General features: G+C 33.2%; 1 protein-coding gene across 1 annotated transcript in view; it reads left to right on the top strand.

Moving 5' to 3' along the window:
* Window positions 1-23,949, top strand: part of LOC115874657 (glutaredoxin domain-containing cysteine-rich protein CG31559-like) — a 147,024-nt gene that overhangs the window by 103,340 nt on the left and 19,735 nt on the right. Inside the window, exons 4-5 of the mRNA XM_030889874.1 lie at window positions 331-561; window positions 3,431-3,759. Coding sequence (XP_030745734.1) covers window positions 331-561; window positions 3,431-3,759 — 560 coding nt within the window. The remainder of the gene's footprint in view (window positions 1-330; window positions 562-3,430; window positions 3,760-23,949) is intronic.

The raw sequence follows: 23,949 nt of genomic DNA, 5'->3' as shown, positions 1-23,949 counted from the left end.
CAAAATCTAATGAGTGGTTCGCGAGATATCCAACTTTGAAATTGGGACTAGTTTTTAGTGGCCGTATAATATGTATATTCGTCATAAAGGCCTTAAATACATATCGGGGAACAAATGTTCCCCCTCCAATTCCACGACATATATTTGAGATCTTCCTGAATATATTTTTTTTTCAATAAGAGATATCCACAGAATTGGTTCTTTTCAAATCTTCTTTTCACCCTCTATCCCATATTTATAACCAACAAAATGCTTTTGTATATTCCAACTTACCTTCTTTTCACCTAGATGGACATTTTGTTATATTTTGTTCTTTATTTCCTTTTCGAGGTTCGCACAACAAAGGCACATCCGACGACGTGGGCGGCGGGGCAGACAGCGACGACAACGAGAGCCAGAGCAGCGGCAGCAGCATCAGCTGCGACTCCCTAAACTGCGGCAAGGCATCCCCAATTACGTCGAAAGCTGCTCCCCTACGTAACGGGATGAAGAGCAAGACGGATAAGAACTCCGGCTCGACGCTACCACAGACGCTGCTTCAGGATATTCGTCAGAGGAAAGGTGAGTTTTCTTTTCGGATAATAACACGCGGCTTTGAGCAGGGTGTTTAACGGTTTTAGATTAACAGGGAATAACAGAGTATGGGGGTATAAGGGTTTTGATCAACGACATCTAAATAAAGAGAAGACAAAACAATCTGTTCATAAAACTCTATTTGTTTACAATCATACATATAGGTATTATTACCACCGCACTATTAAACATAAGTCGAATGAATCCATCAAACTTTTACCAGACTTCCTGAAGCAGCCTTGCCAAAGATACTTGCTTAATAAATGTTAATTTAATTTAATTAGAAAACTATAAAAATAATTTCAAAGGTAGGATCTATGTATTTTAACTAAAATGCTATACCTGCACATACACGGTCCGGCAATAATGCGTCGGACATCTGTAGCTCCTAGAATAAAAAACTTGGGAATTTTGTTTAAGTGCAAACCTAAAGTATGTTCAAGGATGTATTTCAGGAAAATATTTTAACTTCTATAGGGTGTCTCAAAAAAGAGTGAGTGGATCGGGATGATTTTTTTAAACGGAATACACTGTATATTATTGCATTTTTGGCTTCCTTTCAGATCACTTTACATAATCCTAAGACATGGTTAAATATATTTCGATAATTTCAGAGATATTAGTAAATAAATAAAAATTATATATTTTTCAGCATTTAAAAAAAAATATTAATAATACAAGAACTGTCCTGAAATCAAAACTATATTAGATATTTACTTTAGATGGTATATACTTACTTTGCTATAAATATGGAAATCGTAAATCATACAGGATGTTCAAAATTCTACGCCAAACTTTCAAACTCTAAAATATAAAATAATTTTTCTTCGTTTTTTTAAATGGAACACCCTGTATATTATTTTTTCAATAGATGGAGAATTAAAAAATAAACATTTCCTAAACGTCCTAATAACATACATTGAAAAAAAATGTCTATACCTATGTGGCGGATTCATCGCTCCAAAAATCCTATATGGGTATTTCGCCTTACTTACAATTCCATACTTACGAGGCGTTTCGGAAAAAATAAGAAGGATAGGAAAACAATCTAACATACGAACATCTTTCAAAACACAAAATACACTTAGATCCATTTTATCACATACTAAACCAATGAATACAGAACAACAAACAAAAAATGTAATAAGTGTATAAAATACCATGTGAATGCGATAAATTTTACATTGGTGAAACATCTAGACCCTTAAATGTTAGAATTAAAGAACATAAAGATTATTTAAGAAAGGGAGATTTTCACAAATCTAAGACTTGTCAGCATTCATGGGACACAGGGCACAGAATTAATTTTAATAACGCCAAAATTATAATGAAAGAAGCGATAGCCTCTAAAAGAAAAATGAAAGTGGCTTTTTTAATACAATCTAATAAAAATAAATGTATTGCCCATGCATATCTGTAGATGTTAGTAATGTATGGCAATCACTTCTTTGATTTTAAAGAACATAACATAAATAAACATAACATACGTAAAAAAAATTAATCATACAGAAAGTTTGGGGCTTTTTGGTTTTATCTTATTAAGTAATTGTTATCAGGTAGTAATTGTTAATTTTGAAGTTTAACTTGATATAATGTCATTTTAACAGAACGTCAACGGTTTTTTGTAGAGGTATCTGTTTTAAAAAACTGAAGTGTTCTCAAATAGTTGAATCTAAATATTTTAAATAGTTTTTTTCTTTATTCTTTGTATTTTTTTTGCTTCCGACGACGGAAAGAGATAAACTTTCCGAAACGTTAAGCAAATTTGTATATCTGTAAACCTAACTTCTGACAAGTAGTTTCCATTTGGATTAACGCAGAAGTGTTTACAAAAAATAACTATTTTATTTTGTAGATTTTCTTGCAGTGGCGAAATAGCCATACAGGATTTTTTGGAGAAACATATATTGGCTATCGACGTCTGAAGATATGGATGACTTCTTATCCAGATTAGCTCGGGTAGCAAAAAGAAAACGATAGCTTAAGTCATCCTGTGTATATTTTATTTTTATATAACTGTTATATCACTTAGATAAGTCAAATATATACTCATTGTGAAACAGTTTCCTCTCTCTCAACTCAATCTCAAAGGTATTGAAATTTTAATAAATTTCATAACGCTAATCTTTTATATCAAATATCAATTTACAAAAACAATTATTCAACGGTTTCCATATCATATTAATTTAAAAATAATTAGATAAAACTGATATAGGTATGTTCAGATATAACAAAACCATCTATATTTATAATACTATTTAATTATATAAAATATTGATGAAAAATAAACAATGTTAACATGATTGGGAAAATGCATTAAATATTTATTTTATATTATTAGATATTAATTTATTAAAATATTTCTCTCTAATGTTAATTTAATATTATGTTGTATTATTATTGACAGCAGTAAATTATATATTATAAAAAAAAACATTCAATCGGTTGATAATCAATGTAAATGTAGACGTTTGTTAAATTTTAACGACTTTCTTTTTGCGTATTAATTCTTCAAATAATACCTATATTACTATCTACTGAATCACTAATATAAATCACTTTTTAATAACACAACAATCAATAAATACTTAATTTATTTAGAAAAAATATAACAACTGACTCCGATGATTTACTAGGCTTAAATAATTTATTACCTTTATAAATTAACTAAATACTTACAATTAGATCCAACCCTGACGGTGAGTAACTACAATAATTAATCAAACCGTTGCAATCTATATCATTCCGTCTCTCTCTGTCATCTCCAGTATGCGATAAAATTGTATTCATTGTATTTGTATTATATTAGTAATTTTCGGTAATTAAATAATATACGTTACGTATTGTGTTATTGCAGAATTTTGCGGTTCTGATCTTGTGGACGAAAAATCGTACGAAGAACGTCAAATTCAAGCAAACAACGAACAAGTGATCAAAGCACTGGAAGGACTGAGCTCAGATATGTTTTATAACTTCCATCTGAACGAGAAAGATGGAGAGTGCAAGGAAGTGGATCAGGTTAACGGTAGAGCGGTGATAGAAGACGAGACTTTTGCGGGGTACAAGGATCTGATCAACGGTACTACTGCCTCGACGATACGGAGTTCCAAAGGAACAGTGCGCGGAGTGAAAAACAGGGTACGGGCGGGAATAGCTACATTCTTGCAGATAAATTCTACAGGAAGGGTGAGTTTTTGCTAAATATTAATTTAATTTGATTACTAAGAACGGTACTCTTGCCTAGAAAAGTATTGCTGTTTATTGATCTCTTTGTTGTTTATTGATCTCAAACGAAGATTCGCTTGGTCTTGGTCTTGTTGCAAAACCCTTACAAGTCTTGCTTTTTTTAATGTTTACTAGAGGCACTTTCAATATAAACGAATCGAAAAAAGTTAAGGATATTGTGTTTTCGCTGGGAAGAAAATTTTTCAGAAAAAATGTGTTATAGCTATTAACACCTATGTCGTTTATGTTTAAAAAAATGCTGTTTGTAAACATAAAAAATTGTCCTCAAACGAATAAAAAGCATTATCATCAAAAATGTACATTTAATTTTTGTTTAGAATAGAACCTGTTTGCGTGTTGCTAAGCGGCAGTTTGCGATATTGTGGTTATTCTGTCATCGATAATATGAACAGACGTCATTTAACAGTAGAGGAAGCAAATCAAGCCATTGGGTCGTTTCTTGGCGGTGCGCGAGTGCACGACAGATCGATGTGGCTGATCGATTTAAAGTCACCTAAAGTGTAACTTCTAGACTTAAAAACCGATTTAATGAGACTGGATCTGTCATGGAGAGGCATAGGGAGGGTAGACCAAGGTCGGCAAATGCTATAGGGCGGACCGAAGCTTAATGAGAGGAGCTAGGATGGATCCTGCAAGAAACTACACGGACCTTTTGGCTGCCAGCAGGGTACGTATTACCCCTCGGACGGTCTTAAATCCATTTAGCAGATCGAAAAGCAGGTTTACATTACTATAGACTATAAGCCTATAGCGCAGAATAGGTTTGGGTTGGGCTGCTTTTGGCAAACTGTGGGAGACCTTTAAAAGTGATATACCCATATGCTTGAAGAGGAAAGTTTATGAACAATGCGTCTTGCCGGTAATTACATATGGAGCGGAAACTCTAACATTAACGAAAAAGTCAGCAGAAAATTTAAGAGTAGCCCAGAGAGCCATGGAGAGGGCCATGCTTGGAATAACTAAAAGAGACAAAATTCCTAATAACACTATCAGACAAAAAACCAAAATTAAAGACATAGTGGAACACGTAACTCGAATGAAATGAAGATGGGCAGGTCATGTGGCGAGAACATCTAAAGACAGGTGGACTAGAAGATTGTTAGAATGGCGACCTCGAGCAGATAAACGTAGCAGAGGCAGACCACCGACACGCTGGACCGATGATGTAAAGAGGATTGCTGGAAATTGGATGATGACGGCCCAAAATCGAGAGACATGGAGAAATATGGAGGAGGTCTACGTTCAGCAGTGGACAACGATGGCTACATGATGATGATGATGATGATAGGCCTATAAGACCCCCTCCGTGATCCTCCAATGATGTCGTCAGCATACATTTCACCTGTCATTGTACCTTTACAGACATACCATTCCGTTCGGTCTCCGTAGAAAATTTCACCCCAAACCATTACACCTCTAACTTCAAAGGGATGCTCTTCTTGAACATATCGGTCGTTAAGTCTTGTATTTCTTTGTCTCCACACACGAACTGTCAGTGCGGAGACAAAAGCGGCTTTCATCGCTGAACATCGCAGTATGCCACTCATCATTCCAGTTAGCTCTTTCATTACACCAGAGCAAACGTTGAGCTTTATGACCTCAACCTGACTCTCGCGGTCAACGGAGGGCATCTTATAGGCCTATAGCAATGTAAACCTGCTTTTTTAAATCGATTTAAGACCGTCCGAGAGGTACTCTGCTGGCAGCCAAAAGGTCCTGGGTGAGCAACGTGTAGTTTCTTGCAGGATACATCCTAGCTCCTCCCTAGCATTTGTGGACCTTGGTCGACTCTCCCTATGCCTCTCCGTGACAGATTGAGTCTCATTAAATCGGGTTTTAAGCCTAGAAATTACACTTTACGTGACTTTAAATCGATCAGCCACATCGATCTGTCGCGCACCGCCAAGAACCAACCCAATGGCTTGATTTGCTTCCTCGATTGTTAAATAGTCTGTTCATATTATCGATGACAGACTAAGCACAATATCGCAAACTGCCGCTTAGCAACACGCAAACAGGTTCTATTCTAAACAAAAATTAAATGTACATATCTGATGATAATGCTTTTTATTTTTTTAGGTACAATTTGTTATGTTTACAAACAGTATTTTTTTTAACACAAACGACGTAGGTATTAATAGTTATAACACATTTTTTCTGAAAAATTTTCTTCCAAGCGAAAAAACAATATCCTTAACAGTTTTCGATTAGTTTAGTATATTCAGTAATTTAATGCAAATAAAACTTCAAAAATAGTATATTGTTTTATTAGAAGTAAAAATGATATTTTCTGCGGCGGGGCTGTATATTGAAATTACAGGCGAGGCACAAAAAGTCATTTTTCCCCCTAATAAAACATGCTATTTTTTTCAAACGCCACAAATAATTTTTTAAACAGTTTTAAACGTCCCAAATAATATAAAAATATTTAAAAGTAATACCTTGTAAGTAATTATATATTGATAAACTATGGTTACGCTCGTTGAATTTGACACTTTATATCAGTTTAATAATATATTTTCGTACTTTTATGCTTTGGCGTAAAATGCTTCTGATTGGTGTCATTTTATATTTTCATTTCCATAACGATTTCGCTGTTTTACTTATAGTCTAAGAGCTAGCAGCATTTTCGAGGGAGAATTTTAAGTAAGTTGATCCTTTAATACATATTTTGTTATGCCCTGCTGTTGATAGACGTTGCCTTCACTATTCCGCATCATATATGTATTCAATATCTGTTCACTACTTCGCATCACAAATTCTCTCTGTATTTCAGGAACTAAGGAGGCTAGGACAAACCTATGTGTAGCATATTTAGTTTCATAAAAAAAGTAGCAAAGTATGTGAAAATCGCATCATTGTATCTCTCTCATAATCGAGAAATCCTATAGACCACACGAAAATGGGATAGCCTGTACAAATATGGTGCGCCAAGTGATGCGCAGTAGTGAACCGCAGTAGTCTGCCGGCAGCCATACTGCCCGCACTTTGGTTAAAAAATATATTATAGAACCAAGTGTCTTAAAATTCTCCCGACGTTGTTAGCCCTTGTACTCTTATATTTTTATTAAGGTTGGATTAAATTTTTCAAAAAAGTGTCAAAACGTCCGTTATCGTACGATCTTTTTCCGTTGACAGGCTGGAGTAAAAAATTTACGAATGAAAAGTGGTGCGAAAACGCTATGTCCAATCAGAACGCCGTTGGATCGTCGCGTCGGCATCATATTAACGAATAACGGACGCATGAAAATGAAGCTTAAATCTTTCTCCAGCAGCAATTTGCAGTGTAGAGTAGTTGAGCCAAGTATAGCGCAAGTGAGAATCGACCTTATTCTTGTTTATATACAATTTAAGCAACTCCAAACACAAAAAGAGCCGTACAAAGATCATAGAACCGATAAGAGGAAAGTTTAGAGGTGCTTTGGGGATACGAAAATTGATTTTCCCTAGCTTTCGATAATTAGGAAACGAGTCCAAAACTAATTAATGTAGTTCCGTTAAAACAGCTTTATCAAATACAAGGAAAATTACAGCCTAACCAGCTTGCCTAGAGTCTCAGAGTTTTGTGGCCTTAAATTTAATTAAAATGGTGATCTCTTTATAGATAAGTAGCGATGTGTTCTTATTTTACCAAATTTAATTTAATTTTCTTTGTAACAATAATTTTATAAAGTTAACAAGGTTTTGAGGAATTTGAAGCTATTAGATCAGGAGAAATTGTTTTACAATGTTTTTTAGAGTTGTTTTTTATTGTGAAACTTTATGCCTTATTTCCATGATTTGGTTTATCATTGGTATCATTTTTAAAGTTATAATGTTTTTTTTTCGAAAAATGACTGCGTTATACCAATTCTTATTTTTTGACTAATTTCACTTAGTGGCATGGTATTCTTAATATATTGTGTACGTGTATGTACACTCTTCAATAAGTTACTAAGTCACTTGTGTACACTCTTCAATAAGTTATATAAAATAAAATTACGACTTATTTTAACAAGCTTGAATTTTTAGGACATATTTGTTCAAAAAAATGGCTCAAGAAGTTTCGCAAAATATTGCCCTATGTCCAGTAAATTACATTGGCTCGATCCACTGCAATATTTTTCGTTTTGATTAATATTGAGTGGGCAAGAGAATAAAAAAAAATAAAAATAAAATAGGGATTAGACAAAGAGAAATGGTTCACGTGTTTCTATGTACGTCTTCTGTTCGTTTACGCGCTCCTAATTCCCAGCCCAGACACGTGAACAGTTCGAAATGCGGTTCTGCTGTAAATGTCAGCCGATACTCGTTAGACGATTGACTGGTTAGACAGAATTCATATTGACGCTGTTCGGTTTTATTTAAACACCAGACATAATTCGTATATACTAAGAACCTACACTGAGAAAATTAATTTGTGAATTTGATAACGATCTTGTGGGTTTAATTAAAATATTTCGTCAACTAGACTGCACCAACAAAGGATTAAAAATAGATGGAGAATATCTTAACCATCTATAAGATTCGCTGATGATATAGTATTAATTGCCAATAGTCTTGAAGAACTACAAACACAAATTAACGAACGAAATACAGCCAACTTAGCAAAAATTAAAGTAATGTATAGGGTGGGTCAAATTCGACGCTTTTAAATGGAAACACCCTTTTCTATAAGAGATAGACAAAAACTAATATCGGTATCTGGAGCTCAATTTTTGTCAAAAACATGGTGGTGAAAACCGCATATCGATATCTTACCGTTTCGGAGTTACGGGGTGTTTTTCAAAAATATGCATTTTTAACAAATCGCTGTAACTTTTTTGCTATGGAAAATTTTGTATTTTTATGAAAACATTTCCAAAGCACCTTTTTACGTAGAATTTAATGGTTTAAGTATAATTTTTTTAAAATTAATAATTTAAGAATTATCAACAGAAAATTTAATTTTTTATATGGGACACCCTATATATTTTTAATTTATTGAAAATAATTTAAAATTACCTTTCGAAATATATAACATACTTGATATTTTGCTCGATTCCTCTTCGAGATATAGAATATATAAAAATTCGCCCGATTTAATTAAGTAGGTTTTGAACGGCACCGACTGTAATGCAAAAAAATCCTAGCTGTGAGCATCAATTAAAACGAAAATAATATTTGCTATGAGAGATGCAGAAATTTATAACAATTTAAAATATATTTAACCAACATCAACACATTTAAACTATATATAATAACAATATAAATAAATAGCAAACCAAGACATGAGATTTTGTTAGAAATGTTCGATATATCGACCGTCTTCTGTTATGGACAGACGGGACAGTTTTTGAACATTTCTCGCGGAATTCATTAACTCAGTGGGGGTGAAAGATACCCTCTCATAACTGCTAAGTATTTCTAATACTTGTCTAGATTATACGGAAGAATAAGGAACCTTTATTCGTCCACATATATATGCATAGGATTAGATCCATGGGCACTAAGTCAGGCGGCCTCGACGCCCAACGGCTGGGATCTTGGTTAGCTATTCAATTATTCTTGAAATTGGCTGCAAAAATTTGTTGATAACTTCAGCGTTCAGAGGCGGTGCGTCGTCTTGCTGGAAAAATATGTTTTCGAGTTCCATTAAGGGCATATCATCAATAAGGGGTCCAAAGCCTACTAGTTAAAAGTGGCGAACTTTTAAAAATTCTGTATTTCGAAGGGGATTATAACAAAATATCGAGTGTGCTATATTTTTGTAAAGGTAATTTTAAATTCTTCTCAGTTAATTAAAAATATAGAGGGTGTCCCAAATAAAAAATCAATTTTTCTGTTGATAACTCTTAAATTATTAATTTTAAAAAAAATATACTTAAACCATTAAATTTTACTTAAAAAGGTGCTTTGGAAATGTTTTCATAGAAATACAAAATTTTCCACAGCAAAAAAGTTACAGCGATTTGTTAAAAATGCACATTTTTGAAAAACACCCCGTAACTCCGAAACGCTAACAGATATTGATGTGCGGTTTTCACCATCATGTTTTTGATGAAAATTGAGCTCCAGACACCGATATTAGTTTTCGTCTATCTCCTATCGAAAAGGGTGTTTCCATTTAAAAGCGTCGAATTTGACCCACCCTGTACAATGAACTAATAGACAGAAAATGAATTCTAAGAAATAACACAAAACTGGAAATAGTAGAAAAATACATATACAGGGTGAGATTCCTACGATGTTCTCTATGGGTATTTCGGAAACTTCTGGAGATAGAGAGTGGGTTAAATGAGAAAAGAATTGCAGTTTTGTGGGGTCATAAATATGCGCCTTTCAGATTTTTTAAAAAGTTCATGGCTTACTAGATATTTTGAAAAAAAAACAAATTTCGGCTATTTTAAAAATTGTCCCTAATTCCATTATAAGCTATTTTAGATAAAAATATTTCAGATAAAAATTTTAGATAATCATCCTTAATTTTAGATAATCATCCTTAATGAGACTGTGTCCTGCGTTTTTTTCTAAAGCCTGTCATTTTTGACATATGACACAAACATATGTTTTTTTTTTATTGGATACCATAGTTGGCTGACTTCATAAAAAGCGCCATTTTTTAAGGTTTTCAGCGATATAAGCTATAATATGTTTTCTTGGAAAAATTAGTTATAGCCAATTCTTATCATTTTTAAACAATTTCACTTAGTTAGCCATGGAAAAAAATTAATCGTCTTTGCTCTTTGCTCTCATAAATGTGAAGCTGTCACATCCAAACTTTGTAAATTAAAATAAACAAAAATTGTAAATATGAATTTTTCAAATGAAGAAGAGCGTGTAGGATTATTGGTTCAACTTTTTTCGATTTTCGAGGATACGTTGACCGATGAATGTTCCGTTTTTTAGAGAACGGTTTTCAAGGCATGTTAGAAAAGTTAAATTTAGTTATAGCCAATTTTTATCTTTCTTGTCTAATTTTACTTAGATTGCATGGTATTCTTATTCTGTTATGATTTATAACTTATAAAAAGTCAGAATATATTACTAAACGGTTCTTTACAATTTACATTACACAAACTAAAACTTAAAAAAGTAATATCACTACATACACTTTAAGTTATTTTAGAAAATGTTCAAAAAATCCGACATTGTTTTGAGTTGCATCTTTTTAAAACTAAATTACTACCTATTCTCACAGAAGGACTGGTCGACTTAATTAAACTTTTCTCGTACCGCCGCCACTTCAAGTGCCTCTCTTAATTCATAAGTTCTTTTGTAAACCTTATTGTTAACTACACCGCATAAAAAAAATCTAAAATGGAGAGGTCAGGTGATCGAGGAGGCCCATGCAATTAGTCCACCTCTTCCTATCCCTGCGTTTGTATAATTATGATATAAATAATTTTTAACATTTCTTTCATTATGGGGGTGGTATGGCATAATGAAAGTCATGTAGGAACCACTCTATTGATGTGCGAGATCTACACGCTTTTCTTTATTTGAAAAATTCATATTTACAATTTTTGTTTATTTTAATTTACAAAGTTTGGATGTGAGAGCTTCACATTTCTGGGAGCAACGGCGCACAGAAGGGTATCTGAAAAAATTAGGTGGCCAAAATTTGATTTGACAAATGTGACCTTTTTTAAGAAACAAAAATATTATTGTTAAGATAACATATTAATACACTGTATATTATGGTTTTTTTCCACCTTAAGGAATTTTTATTTTTGTTTCCATGCCACAATACAAAACAAGCATATTTATTTGAGTTATTAAGACAAAGTTTGAAATTCGATACTTTTTGTAGTAGCTACTTTTCTTGAAAACGTTAATATGGATATTGATGAAGCAGGTAAATACTACAAATTATTAATATGTTGTTCAATATATTCGATGTAACTGTTCCTAAAAGTAAATTTAAAATATTTGACGTTTTAAATTTTAAGTAAAGCTAGGTTTTTGTTATAGTTCCGTGTATTTCCCGCGTATTTTTTTTTTAAATTGTCTAGATGGTAGTGTCTAGCACACGAATTTCAAAAGTTTAGGCCCGATAATATCCGATTTTCCCAGATTTTTCTTTTTAAAAAAATCATGTAATTTCACACAATTATAAAACTTGTTAATTTTTATTTCGTTATTTAATTTTAGGACCATCTGGCGTGAAGATATTCACCAAAAAGCAATTATTTGATATATAATGAACGAATAAGAATTGTGTGCCAAATATAACAGAAAAACTGTGGTTTTTAGAAAACTTTTTACTTTCTTACGATTATTTCTCGGATGACTGTAAAAAAGAAATAAAACATAAATTTTCAAGATTTAGGGCCGAGTTTAAAAAAAAATTAACAGAAGCAAGTTTTCAGAAAAATTATTTTCTCAAAAAAAATCCTACATGGCTTGAAACATCTTTTTGTTTGCCAAAAGCAGTGCCAAACATGGGAAGACCTAAAAAGTCGTTTTTTGAATTGAGTGATAGAAGTAAAAGAAGAAAGGCCAAGGTAGTTCTTACTTAACGTTAGTAACTTTGATGCAGTTCTTTGATAACAACAGAAGATCCCTCTGACGATGATGATTCATCTAATACGTTTTCTTCTGACGGGGAATCATCATCTAACTAAAAATGGACAAGGTTTTTGGGAACTTATAATTATTTTGTATTTTTTTAGAGTTAATAATTAAATTTCCATATTTTCCTCTTTCTGTTGTTCTTATATTGTATTTTTTACCCATACAAATCGTGTAAATTACAAAATTTCACATTAGTTTGCTATTATTCCAAATTAAAATCAATAAAATACATTTGACCGCCTAATTTTTACAAATATCCCTCTGTGCGGCGATTGAACTTGTTTCCATGGCTAACTAGGTGAAATTGTTTAAAAATTATAAAAATTGGCTATAACTCAGTAATTTTTCGAAGAAAATATATTATAGCTTATATCACTAAAAAGCTTAAATAATGGCGCTTTTTATGAGATCATGGCCAACTATGATTTCCATTTAAAAAAAACATATGTTTGTGTCATATGTCAAAAATGACAGGCTTTTGTAAAAAACGGAGGATACAGTCTCATTAAGGATGTGATTATCTACAACTTTATCTGAAAACTTTTTGTCTAAAATAGCTTATAATGGAATTAGGGACAATTTTTAAAATAGCCGAAATTTGTTTTTTTTCGAAATATCTACTAAGCTATGAACTTTTTCAAAAATCTGAAAGGCGCATATTTAGGACCCCACAAAACTGCAATTCTTTCCTCATTTCACCGACTCTCTATCTCCAGTAGTTTCCGAGATACCTATAGAGAACATCGTAGGAAACTCACCCTGTATTTAGGACAGCTAATAAATAAATAAATCAATGCCTTTATTGTCAAAAATTTTTACAATTTGTAGGTACAAACAAACAAACAAAAGATAATACAAAATATTATACAAATAATAATGTACAAAATGTACATTATGCAAATATAATACACAGCTCGGTATCCCTACTACCAGAAATCAACCGAAGAATTCAGTTAACATGGAGTACTTATGGAAGAAACTCAATCATATTCAAATCTAGAATACCACTTTATCTAAAGAAGAAAACATTAGACCAATATGTACTACCAGTCATGACTTAAGCCTGCGAAACCTGGACAATTAAAACGGACATTATAAGGAAACTGCAGGTCACACAACGCTCAATAGAAAGAAATATGCTGGGAATAACTAAGAAAGACCCATAGAGTGGATACTGCAAAAGACCCAGGTAATAGATGTCATCCACAGAATCAAATCCCACAAGTGGCAATGGGCAGGACACAAAAAACATAGAAAAACAAAGGCAACATGAGAAAAGCATTGAGTTCTCCGAAAAAATACTTCTGAAAGTATTCCTCAAAATGCTTATGCCGAATATGGTTAGGGCTTTTATTTTTAAGATATATATTCGGTTTTTATCTTTTACTCCTATAGACATAGCAGTAAGTTGTCGAAAAATCCATCATTAATAATTTTTTTCCATTGGAACTGTTAAAATTGCCTTATATCTATCAAAAATAGTAGATAAAATAGTACTTTAACTGCAAGGGTAGATTAAATTATATTTTAACAGCGAGTATAGGTTAAAAACTTTATTTCTTCTCGCACGTTTTTTAATTGCTTCCATTTTTTTAAATTTTTGTATTCCTTTTCATAAGTTATTCGGGATTTAAATGGAAGTAGTGTAGATATGGCGTTTGTCGCCTCAGCCTGAATACTGTTGGTAATTTTCTTATTTCGTTTTGAGTCATTTCTGGCTCCAATTCAATCAGCAATCGACACGAAAGAGAACTAAAAAATATTGACTCAAAACTGACAACTAAAGAGACAGATTTATTTATTTGTCAAATTACATAGAAACCAACGCCAACCCAGCACAATATTTTTTCTATTCGTAATAAATTCCTTGAAATAATAATTTCTGAATATTTTTTAAAACGTAACTCGCTATGGAAAAAATATTGTTTTATACACGACGATAAAATTACATTATCGTCTCCCGAAAGGGAAGAGTCATAAAGAAAGTTAATTCACTCGCGATTTCATCGCTCGTCAATTAATCTTTTCGGTCGACGATAAAATACCAACTATTAAATAACTATTAAAGTATTAATACAATTAACTATTAAATATTTTTTAAAGTTCTGTAAAAAGAACAAATTGTTTATTTTTTAGATAGTTGGTGTATTGGCAATAAATCCAGAAAATTAATATTACTAATCTATTATTTGCACTTTATCGGTGATAAGAGTGCTATAATTACAATGGCATTTGATAAAAAGTACCGACAATCTTATGGTTTTGTTTTTTAATTTTACAGTAATTATATTCTAATATCTAAAACAGTACCTAAAGATATCTTCTTATCTGTTTGATTTAATCATTTAATAGATTATTATTGCGATTTATAATAAGTATCATATCTTTTAGTTTAGCCTTGACTAAACCCACTTTAGAATGCATCAGCGTGGCTACTTTAATATTTGACGCTTATATACAAAGGCGTGCATGTGATTGTGGTCATATACTGATAAACACTGATATTTATTGTATTAAATATCATCATCATTTTCAGCTTATTCGACCATTTCCAACTATGATGTAGCCCTTTTCACATGTTTAGATACTATTTTTGTAGTTGGGCCCATTGGTTGACTGTTGTGGCTATGCGGGCCCAAGTTATCCTTGCTAATTTCCTAATATCATAGTCCCATCTCAGGTTCGTCTTCTAGGTCTCTTAATTCCTCGTGGGTACCATGCTGTAATTTTTGTGGTCCATCTATTGTCCGCTCTTCTTGACAGGTGTCCTGCCCATTGCCACTTCAGAGATTTCACTCGGTGGATGACATCTATTACCTGGGTCTTTTGTCGTATCTACTTTTTTTTACGGTCTCTCTTGTTTATTCCCAGTATATTTCGTTCCATTGAGTGTTGTGCGACCTGCATTTTCCTTATGATGTCCGTTTTAAGTGTCCAGGTTTCTAATGCATAGGTCATCACTGGTAGTATACATTGATCGAATGTCTTCATCTTTATATAAAGTGGCATTCTAGATTTGAATATGACTGAGTTTCTCCCATAATAACTCCATACTAACAATTCTTCTGTTAATTTCTGGTAATAGATTCCGAGCTGTGTATTAGTTGTTCCAAATATATGTATTCTTTTACTATTTACAGTGTTGTGTTATTTATTAGTATGTCTTTTCTGTTTACTAGTTCGTTGAACAGGGTGGGTCAAATTCGACGCTTTTAAATGGAAACACCCTTTTCTATAGGAGATAGACGAAAACTAATATCGGTGTCTGGAGCTCAATTTTCATCAAAAACATGACGGTGAAAACCGCACATCAATATCCGTTACCGTTTCGGAGTTACGGGGTGTTTTTCAAAAATGTGCATTTTTAACAAATCGCTGTAACTTTTTTCCTATGGAAAATTTTGTATTTCTATGAAAACATTTCCAAAGCACCTTTTGACGTAGAATTTAATGGTTTAAGTGTAATTTTTTTAAAATTAACAATTTAAGAGTTATCAACAGAAAAATTCATTTTTTATTAACTGAAAAGAATTTAAAATTACCTTTCCAAAAATATAGCACACTTGATATTTTGTTATAATCCCCTTCGAAATACAGAATTTTTAAAAGTTCGCCACTTTTAACTAGTAAGCTTTGGACCTCTTATTGATGATAATGCCCTTAATGGAACTCGAAAACATTTTTCCAGCGGGACGACGCACCGCCTCTGAACGCTGAAGTTATCAGCAAATTTTTGCAGCCAATTTCAAGAAGAATTGAATAGCTAATCAAGATCCCAGCCGTTGGCCGTCGAGGCCGCCTGACTTAGTGCCCATGGATCTAATCCTATGGATATATTTGCAGAAGAATAAAGGTTCCTTATTCTTCGGTATAATCTAGACAAGAATTAGAAATACTTAGCAGTTATGAGAGAGTATCTTTCACCCCCACCGAGTTAATGAATTCCGCGAGAAATGTTCAAAAACTGCCCCGTCTGTCCATAACAGAAGACGGTCGATATGTCGAACACCTGTAGCAAAATTTCATGTCTTGGTTTGCTATGTAGTTTTATTGTTATTAGATATAGTTTAAATGTGTTGATGTTGGTTAAATATATTTTAAATTGTTATAAAATTCTGCATCTGTCATAGCAAGTATTATTTTCGTTTTAATTGATGCTCACAGCTAGAATTTTTTTACATTACAGCCGGCGCCGTTCAAAGCATACTTATTTAAAGCGGGCGAATTTTTATATACTCTATATCTCGAAGAGGAATCGAGCAAAATATCAAGTGTGTTACATTTTTGGAAAGGTAATTTTAAATTTTTTTCAATAAATTAAAAATATACAGGGTGTCCCATATAAAAAATCAAATGTTCTGTTCATAATTCTTAAATTATTAATTTTAAAAAAATTATACTTAAACCATTAAATTCTACGTAAAAAGGTGCTTTCGAAATGTGTTCATAAAAATACAAAATTTTCCATAGCAAAAAAGTTACAGCGATTTGTTAAAAATGCATATTTTTGAAAAACTCCCCGTAACTCCGAAACGGTAACAGATATCGATATGCGGTTTTCACCATCATTGACCCACCCTGTACATTACTTAATTTTTTGCTAAATTAATTTTGAGACCCACTTTATTGCTGACTGTATTTAGTCCATCAATTTGTGCTTGTAGTTCTTCAGGACTATTGGCAATTAGGACTATGTCATTAGAGAATGTGAGATGGTTAAGATATTCTCCATCTATTTTTAATTTTTTGTTGATCTAGGCCAGTTAACGGAAGATTTCTTCTAGTGCTGTTGTCAACAGCTTTGGGGATATCGCGTCTCTCTGTTGTACTTCTTTGCAAGTTGGGAACTATTTGGTTGTTTTATAAATAATTTGCTCTTGCTTTCGCTTCTTTGTATATATTAGCGAGAGTTTCTATATAAGATCTGGCAATACCTTGTTTCGCTAAGGCTTCTATTATTGCCTTCTTAGGATATATCGATCGGATTCTGTTTTCAAAATTCTTGGCAACTTTTCATATTTTTGAAACTATTTTGATGGCATCTCTGAAATTTATCCATGAAAAGTCCAAGAGGCAACTTCGCTCAAATATAATCAGGCTCTTGTATCTTCCTATCTAATACGGTTTCCGAGATGAATATGAGGCCTAGAAATACCTTGTTTGGTTTATAATATCAATTATTATTGGTATATAATATCTATTATTGCCTTAGGATATAGGTATCGATCCGATTTCAAAATTCTTGGCAACTCTTGAATTGTGTGTAGCACCCTGTATAAATATTTGTTCACACTAAAATTAGTACGAAAATGTCTTTACATTGATGTGTTCACTTACTAACCACTTTTAGCATTGAAAGTTTACCATTAAACCATTAACTTAAATAAAAAAAAATTATATCTAGTTTAAAAATGAATACTCGTATAAAAAATGTCTATACCTATGTGGCGGATTCATCTCTCCCAAAAATCCTATATGGGTATTTCGCCACTGCAAGAAAATCTACAAAATAAAATAGTTATTTTTTGTAAACACTGCTACGTTAAACCAAACGGAAACTACTTGTCAGAAGTTAGGTTTACAGATATACAAATTTGCCTAACGAACAAAAAAATGCTTAACGTTTCTGAAAGTTTATCTCTTTTTTTTTAGGAGGTGTAAAATACCTTTACGTACGGAGTGTGGGACTCAATCTCTCCTTAAGCTGTCTGGAGGACACTACCCACTAAACGTCACCCCCTTGCTCCTGCCACGTCTACCTGGACCCGCTGGACGCATCTCCTCAAGTAGCGCCGGACTGTTCCTTTGTTGTCATTACCCCTGCCTTTCTCTGTATTTTGCCTCTAGTATATTTTAGGCCAGTTTTGAGATGGCTTCAAAGTTCTCTCTTCTTTCTGTTACCGATTTTAAGAAGGTATCTGCGGAGGTGTTGCCACCAATCGTCATGCGTACCTCACATCTTTCCTGTTCCCATCTTGGACAAGCAAACATTGTGTGTTCTGGAGTATCATTGGGTTCAGCACAGTATCGGCATTCCGCGACTTCCCTCTTTCCAATTTTACACGGGTAATCCCCAAAATTTCCTTGGCCACTCAATATTTGAGTAAGATAGAAGTTTACCTCTCCATGCTTTCTTTTAATCCACATATTTATATTTGGGATGAGCTTATATGTCCATCTTCCTTTTTGTGATACTTCCCATTCTGCCTGCCACTGCTGCACTGTGCGGTTTCTCTCCATCTCTCTGCTTGCCCTGGTTTGTACTTCACCCTTGAGAAAGAGTCGTTCTCTTTCTCTTGAGAGAAGATGCATGAGCACCAGACCCGTTCGTTTGGATTAACGCAGAAGTGTTTACGAAAAATAACTATTTTATTTTGTGGATTTTCTTGCAGTGGCGAAATACCTATACCGGGTGTTGCATCGTCTGACGGGACATAGAAAATCCCATGTAAATTTTAATGGGGTCAATTATTGGCTTCCCTAATTATTTTAGAGAATAATTTTATTTAAGTTTATTGAAGAGCACTAAAACCCACATTCAAAAGAATAACTTTAGATATTTTTTGATTAGACCGTTTACGACTTATCGCCGATTTCTTTTTAAATATTTCTCCTTTTTTATGGCCCTGTATTTTCTTATGAGCACCAGTCAAGGTAAAAGATAACTGTCAAATGAAGTTGTCATTTCAGAAATTTACCTATTTAGTGCTTTATTATTATTGAAAACTCATTCCTACATCGGAAATCTTAAAGATGTATTTATAAATACAAATTAATATGAATTAAAGTAAAATAAAGTAATCAATTACAAGGTTAATTATAGTATTATTACAATTTTCAATAACTTATTAGTTTAGGTACTATTAAATTTTTAGAACTTTAGTTCCAAAACATTTACTTTCTGTGGATATTGCGTCCTTGTTTCGACAAACCTGTGTTGGCTTTCTTTGTTCCAATATCGATAATTTTGAACATTGGGTTCATTATTTAAGGTAAACGTGCATTCGTCAGTGAAACATATGTTTTTTAAAAATTCCCTATCCGTGTTTGCTCTTTCCATCATAACAAAACAAAACGCCTGCCGCCGCATTTCGTCCCCATCTCGTAGCTCTTGGTGCTTTTCATATTTGAAGGAATAGTATTTATGTCGTTTCAAAATTCGAAACGCTGTAATGTGATCTATTCCTGTTTCATCCTCAAGTTTTTTTGTGCTGATCTTTCCATCGTTCTCTTCCACGCACAATAAAACTTCCAAGTCGGTATCATTTCTTGCATCTTCTCTTTGTTCCTGGCTTGCTTCACATCTGCAGTTATTTATTAGGGTACTTTTGGTCTCAAATCTCTGGATATTCCTTGCGATTCTAGAGTAGATTTGTAGAGCAGTAAACATGTCCGACACCTTTTGATAACTATTTCCTTGATAATACCATTTAAGCATCAATACTTTTTCTTCGGTAGTGTAATTTATGGCTAATATTTTCCATGTAGGTATGAGTTTTTAATAATAATAATAATAATAAAGCACTAAATAGATAAATTTCTGAAATGACAACTTCATTTGACAGTTATCTTTTAGCTTGACTGGTGCTCATAAGTAAATACAGGGCCATACGAAAGGAGAAATATTTAAAAAGAAATCGGCTATAACTCGTAAACGGGCTAAACAAAAATATCTAAAGTTATTCTTGTGAATGTGGGTTTTAGTGCTCTTCAATAAACCTAAATAGAATTATTCTCTAAAATAATTAGGGAAGCCAATAATTGACCCCATTGAAATTTACATGGGATTTCCTATGTCCCGCTCGACGATGCAACACCCGGTATAGGATTTTTTGGAGAGATGAATACTCATATGTTATATTCTTATTTTGACGAAGACGAAAATATCATTTTTATGTTAGCGATAGAGACATGGGTTGAAACGTCCCGATATAAAATATTCTACCCTCACCTACATTTTCCACAGGACACTTGTCATTTATAAATATCTCATACATTCTAAAACATCACGTACGTATTGAATTTAATGTCTAGCGTCTAGTCCCGCCCAGTTTTTATTACACGTTTAACTTTCTTCCGCTGATAATGTAAAAGCACCTTTCGTTTTCGAATTCTAAGAATAATTACTGATATAATATGTACATATGGAAACATGCAGTCAAGGATATTTCTGGTGAATCATGTTTAATAGCGGTACATAGATTTTCTAGCTATTCGGTTTTCAAAGAAATTCTTTTGCGTTGAGTAATTTCAAATATCGATACTTTCATTGTTTGACCCGCCTAGATTTAATCTTGATTTAATGCTTGAGGCAGAGGCAGGGGTCATATATGTCAAGGGAACACGAAATACAAATATAAAAACTTAAGATACTATATACGCTTTAAAGTTATTAAGGGTTGATTACCGATTCTATTATTACCCGAAACAAAATGCCGATTTGTAATAAATACCAATTTGTTGTGTGTATGCCAATTTGGCAAATAAAAGCATGCCATGCTAACGGAAAATAAAAAGTAAGGATTACTGTAGCAGGAACGAAAAATTCGCGGCTTCTGAACACTTTATATTACAGTAGAAAAATTAATAGTCCAGGAGGCAGTGAATTTTTTTTGTACTTATTTGCTCAGTGGGTGAATATAAAAAAGTATGTTCGGATGGTGACATTAAATGATAAATAGTGGGTCCGGCTAAAATTTTCGGATGTTTTTAAAACATAAAAAACTTAAAAAGTCCACTTATTTTTCCAGTCATAAATATTTTACATTTATTAAAGTGAATCATTTTATTCATGGAAATAACAGTCTGGCACATTCCAAGTGGAGGAAAGTCAGTATGGCTGAAAATTTGCGGATACAAAAATTTTACAGATTTTTGAAATCCGTAACCCTTATTTTCCCATGCTTGAAATTTAACGTATCATTTTTGATACAATCATAAATTATTACAGTCAAAAGCATGTCAAAAGGCTGATTTACGAAATTGTCAAATGCATCTCGAAAATTGCAAAATTACAAAATTTTTGCTCTTAATTTCTTGAACTGAAAAATTTGTCACATAATAAATAATACTATAATTTTATAAAAAATACACGTCTGGCTGTCATTGACAATCACGAAAGCCCCGCCAGAGACACAAGTCAGGTAGTTAAATGAGAAGTTGAACCAGCACGTGCGTTTGAATTTAGCGCGCCTGAATGCAGAACTGGACGAGCCTGACAAGGCTTTCGGGATGTTCCACGTTAGCCAGATTATATTTGCAGCTGTAATAATTATAACATAAACTATTATCTGATAAATTTTTAAGACTTCAAAAATAAGGGCAATGGTTTCAATAATTTATATACAATTTTTCACCTGGCAGATATACAGGGTGGCCCATCGAAAACGTTCCGCAAGGCATAACGGCCAAGGTATTTTTTTTTTCAAAAAATCCAAAAACACGTCAATTTTGTTTTTGAGGGGGACAACTTTTGCCCCAAAAATGATTGCAAAATCTTCAACCCTCTAAGCGGGGGTGTCATCCCCCAACTTTTTTCAAATGGGAAGGGGGGTCAAGTGGCACCGCAATGGAAAGAGCTTTGTATTTTCTATATTTTTCCGCTTTGTTTTTGAAAATCGGTCGAGTCATTGAGAAAATATGAAGGATTGAAATTTGAAAAGTTTATTTAAACATTTATCAGAGTAAATGGTAAGGATAAATTCCTACGACCAATTTGCTGTTTTTTCTTATTATTTCTAGATGTTTACACTTGTCACAAGGTTGAATGATCCGGTGCGGTAGTTGCTAGATAGCTGTTCTGTGACTTGTGCGTTGAAGTTTTTCTCTATTTTCAAAAATATATACAAAAATATTTTCAAAAATACCAGCCCACACGTTCAATTTCTGAGGGTTTTGTGTGTGCACCTCGTGAAAAACCCTGAGGTTGTCCTCAGCCCAGTACCGACAGTTGTGCCGATTAACTACACCGTTCAAAAAGAAAGTATACTCATCCGAAAAACACACATTAAATAGGAAATTATTATCATTGGCCACTCGTTCACTCATAGTTTCTCAAAATTGCAAGCGACGATCAAAATCGTCTTCGTTGAGTTCTTGTATCAACTGAATTTTGTACGGGTGGAACTTGTGTTTTTTTAATATCTTTTGGACACTTGTACGATTCACGCCGGTCTCATTGGCTAATTTTCTTGTACTCAGCGTACTATCCATGGCAACTTGGCCCAATACGAATACCTCCATAGCTTCATTTACTACAAGATTTTCCCTCCGCTTCTTTTTATTCTATTTTGCTACTAACGGACAATTTTGCCATAAAGGTGTTTGTCAGGATGGCGTTCATTGAATGTGTGCGCAACCCGATACATTCATTATTTTTAAAATAAAGTTCGATTATTTCCAGTTTTTCAGCAAGGGAGCAATTATGGTGTAGAGTGTTAAAAAGTTTAACGATATTGAAAAGAACTTCAACGCACAAGTCACAGAACACTAGAGTAGTCACAGAACACAATAAAAGAGAGCTATCTAGCAACTACCGCACCTGATCGTTCAACCTTGTGGCAAGTGTAAAAATGCATAAACATCTAGAAATAATAAGAAAAAACAGCAAATTGGTCGAAGGAATTTATCCTTATCATTTACTCTGATAAATGTTGAAATAAATTTTTCAAATTTCAATCCTTCATATTTTCTCAATGACTCGGCCGAATTTCAAAAACGAAACGGGGAAATATAGAGAATAGAAAGCTCTTTTCATTGCGGCGCCACTTGTCCCCCCTTCCCATTTGAAAAAAGTTTGGGGATGACACCCCCGCTTAGAGGGTTGAAAATTTTGTAATCTTTTTTGGGGCAAAACTTGTCCCCCTCACAAACATAATTGACGTGTTTTTGAATTTTCTGAAAAAAAAATTACTCTGGCCGTTATGCCTTGCGGAACGTTTTCGATGGGCCACCCTGTATTACCCATTCTCACAGATTAGCGAGACTATTGTTTTTCTTAACTGCACAACATCTCTCACTAATAGAATAGCATTTTCCACCTCAGCCCATCGGAACCTCCAGCCCTTCTACATACATCATACATATGAAACTTGCTCAGAATAACATACCGAATAATTTTGTCAGTGTTTGCTGACTGCGAAAATAAGTACGGAAAATCTTCACTGCCTCCTGGACTATAAAGGAGTTTGCTTCGGAAGCAAATCGGAAAGCAGTTGTTAAAAAAGATTAATAATTTAAGAAGTTCTTTTAGAAAAACGAACTCGACAATGCCTTAAATATCAATAACTTAGTCAAAACAGTCTTAACAATCAAAACTGTGCAAACTGGCTTGCATAGTGCGTCTATGTAAAAGACCTGAGCGTCTGTGGGGGTCTTAAGAGTTAACGTTTGATATACTAATAGACCACAAGTTTTTTCCATTTATTTAATCTTCCATTAAATTCTCTACTAATAAAACGAAGTATTCCATATTACTTTCGAGTAATACTGAAATAATTACTAACAGTAACATTCTTAAAATAATGGAAATTCTAAAGAAATTTCCAAACTCTTTATCAAGAATTTCTTTAGTGGAAATTTTCGAAAATAAGAAAA

Source organism: Sitophilus oryzae, unplaced genomic scaffold (assembly GCF_002938485.1).
Source record: "Sitophilus oryzae breed Bouriz unplaced genomic scaffold, Soryzae_2.0 scaffold_1297_pilon_pilon, whole genome shotgun sequence".
NCBI classification, from domain to species: Eukaryota; Metazoa; Arthropoda; class Insecta; order Coleoptera; family Curculionidae; genus Sitophilus; species Sitophilus oryzae.
This window is presented reverse-complemented; position numbering and strand designations above follow the sequence as displayed.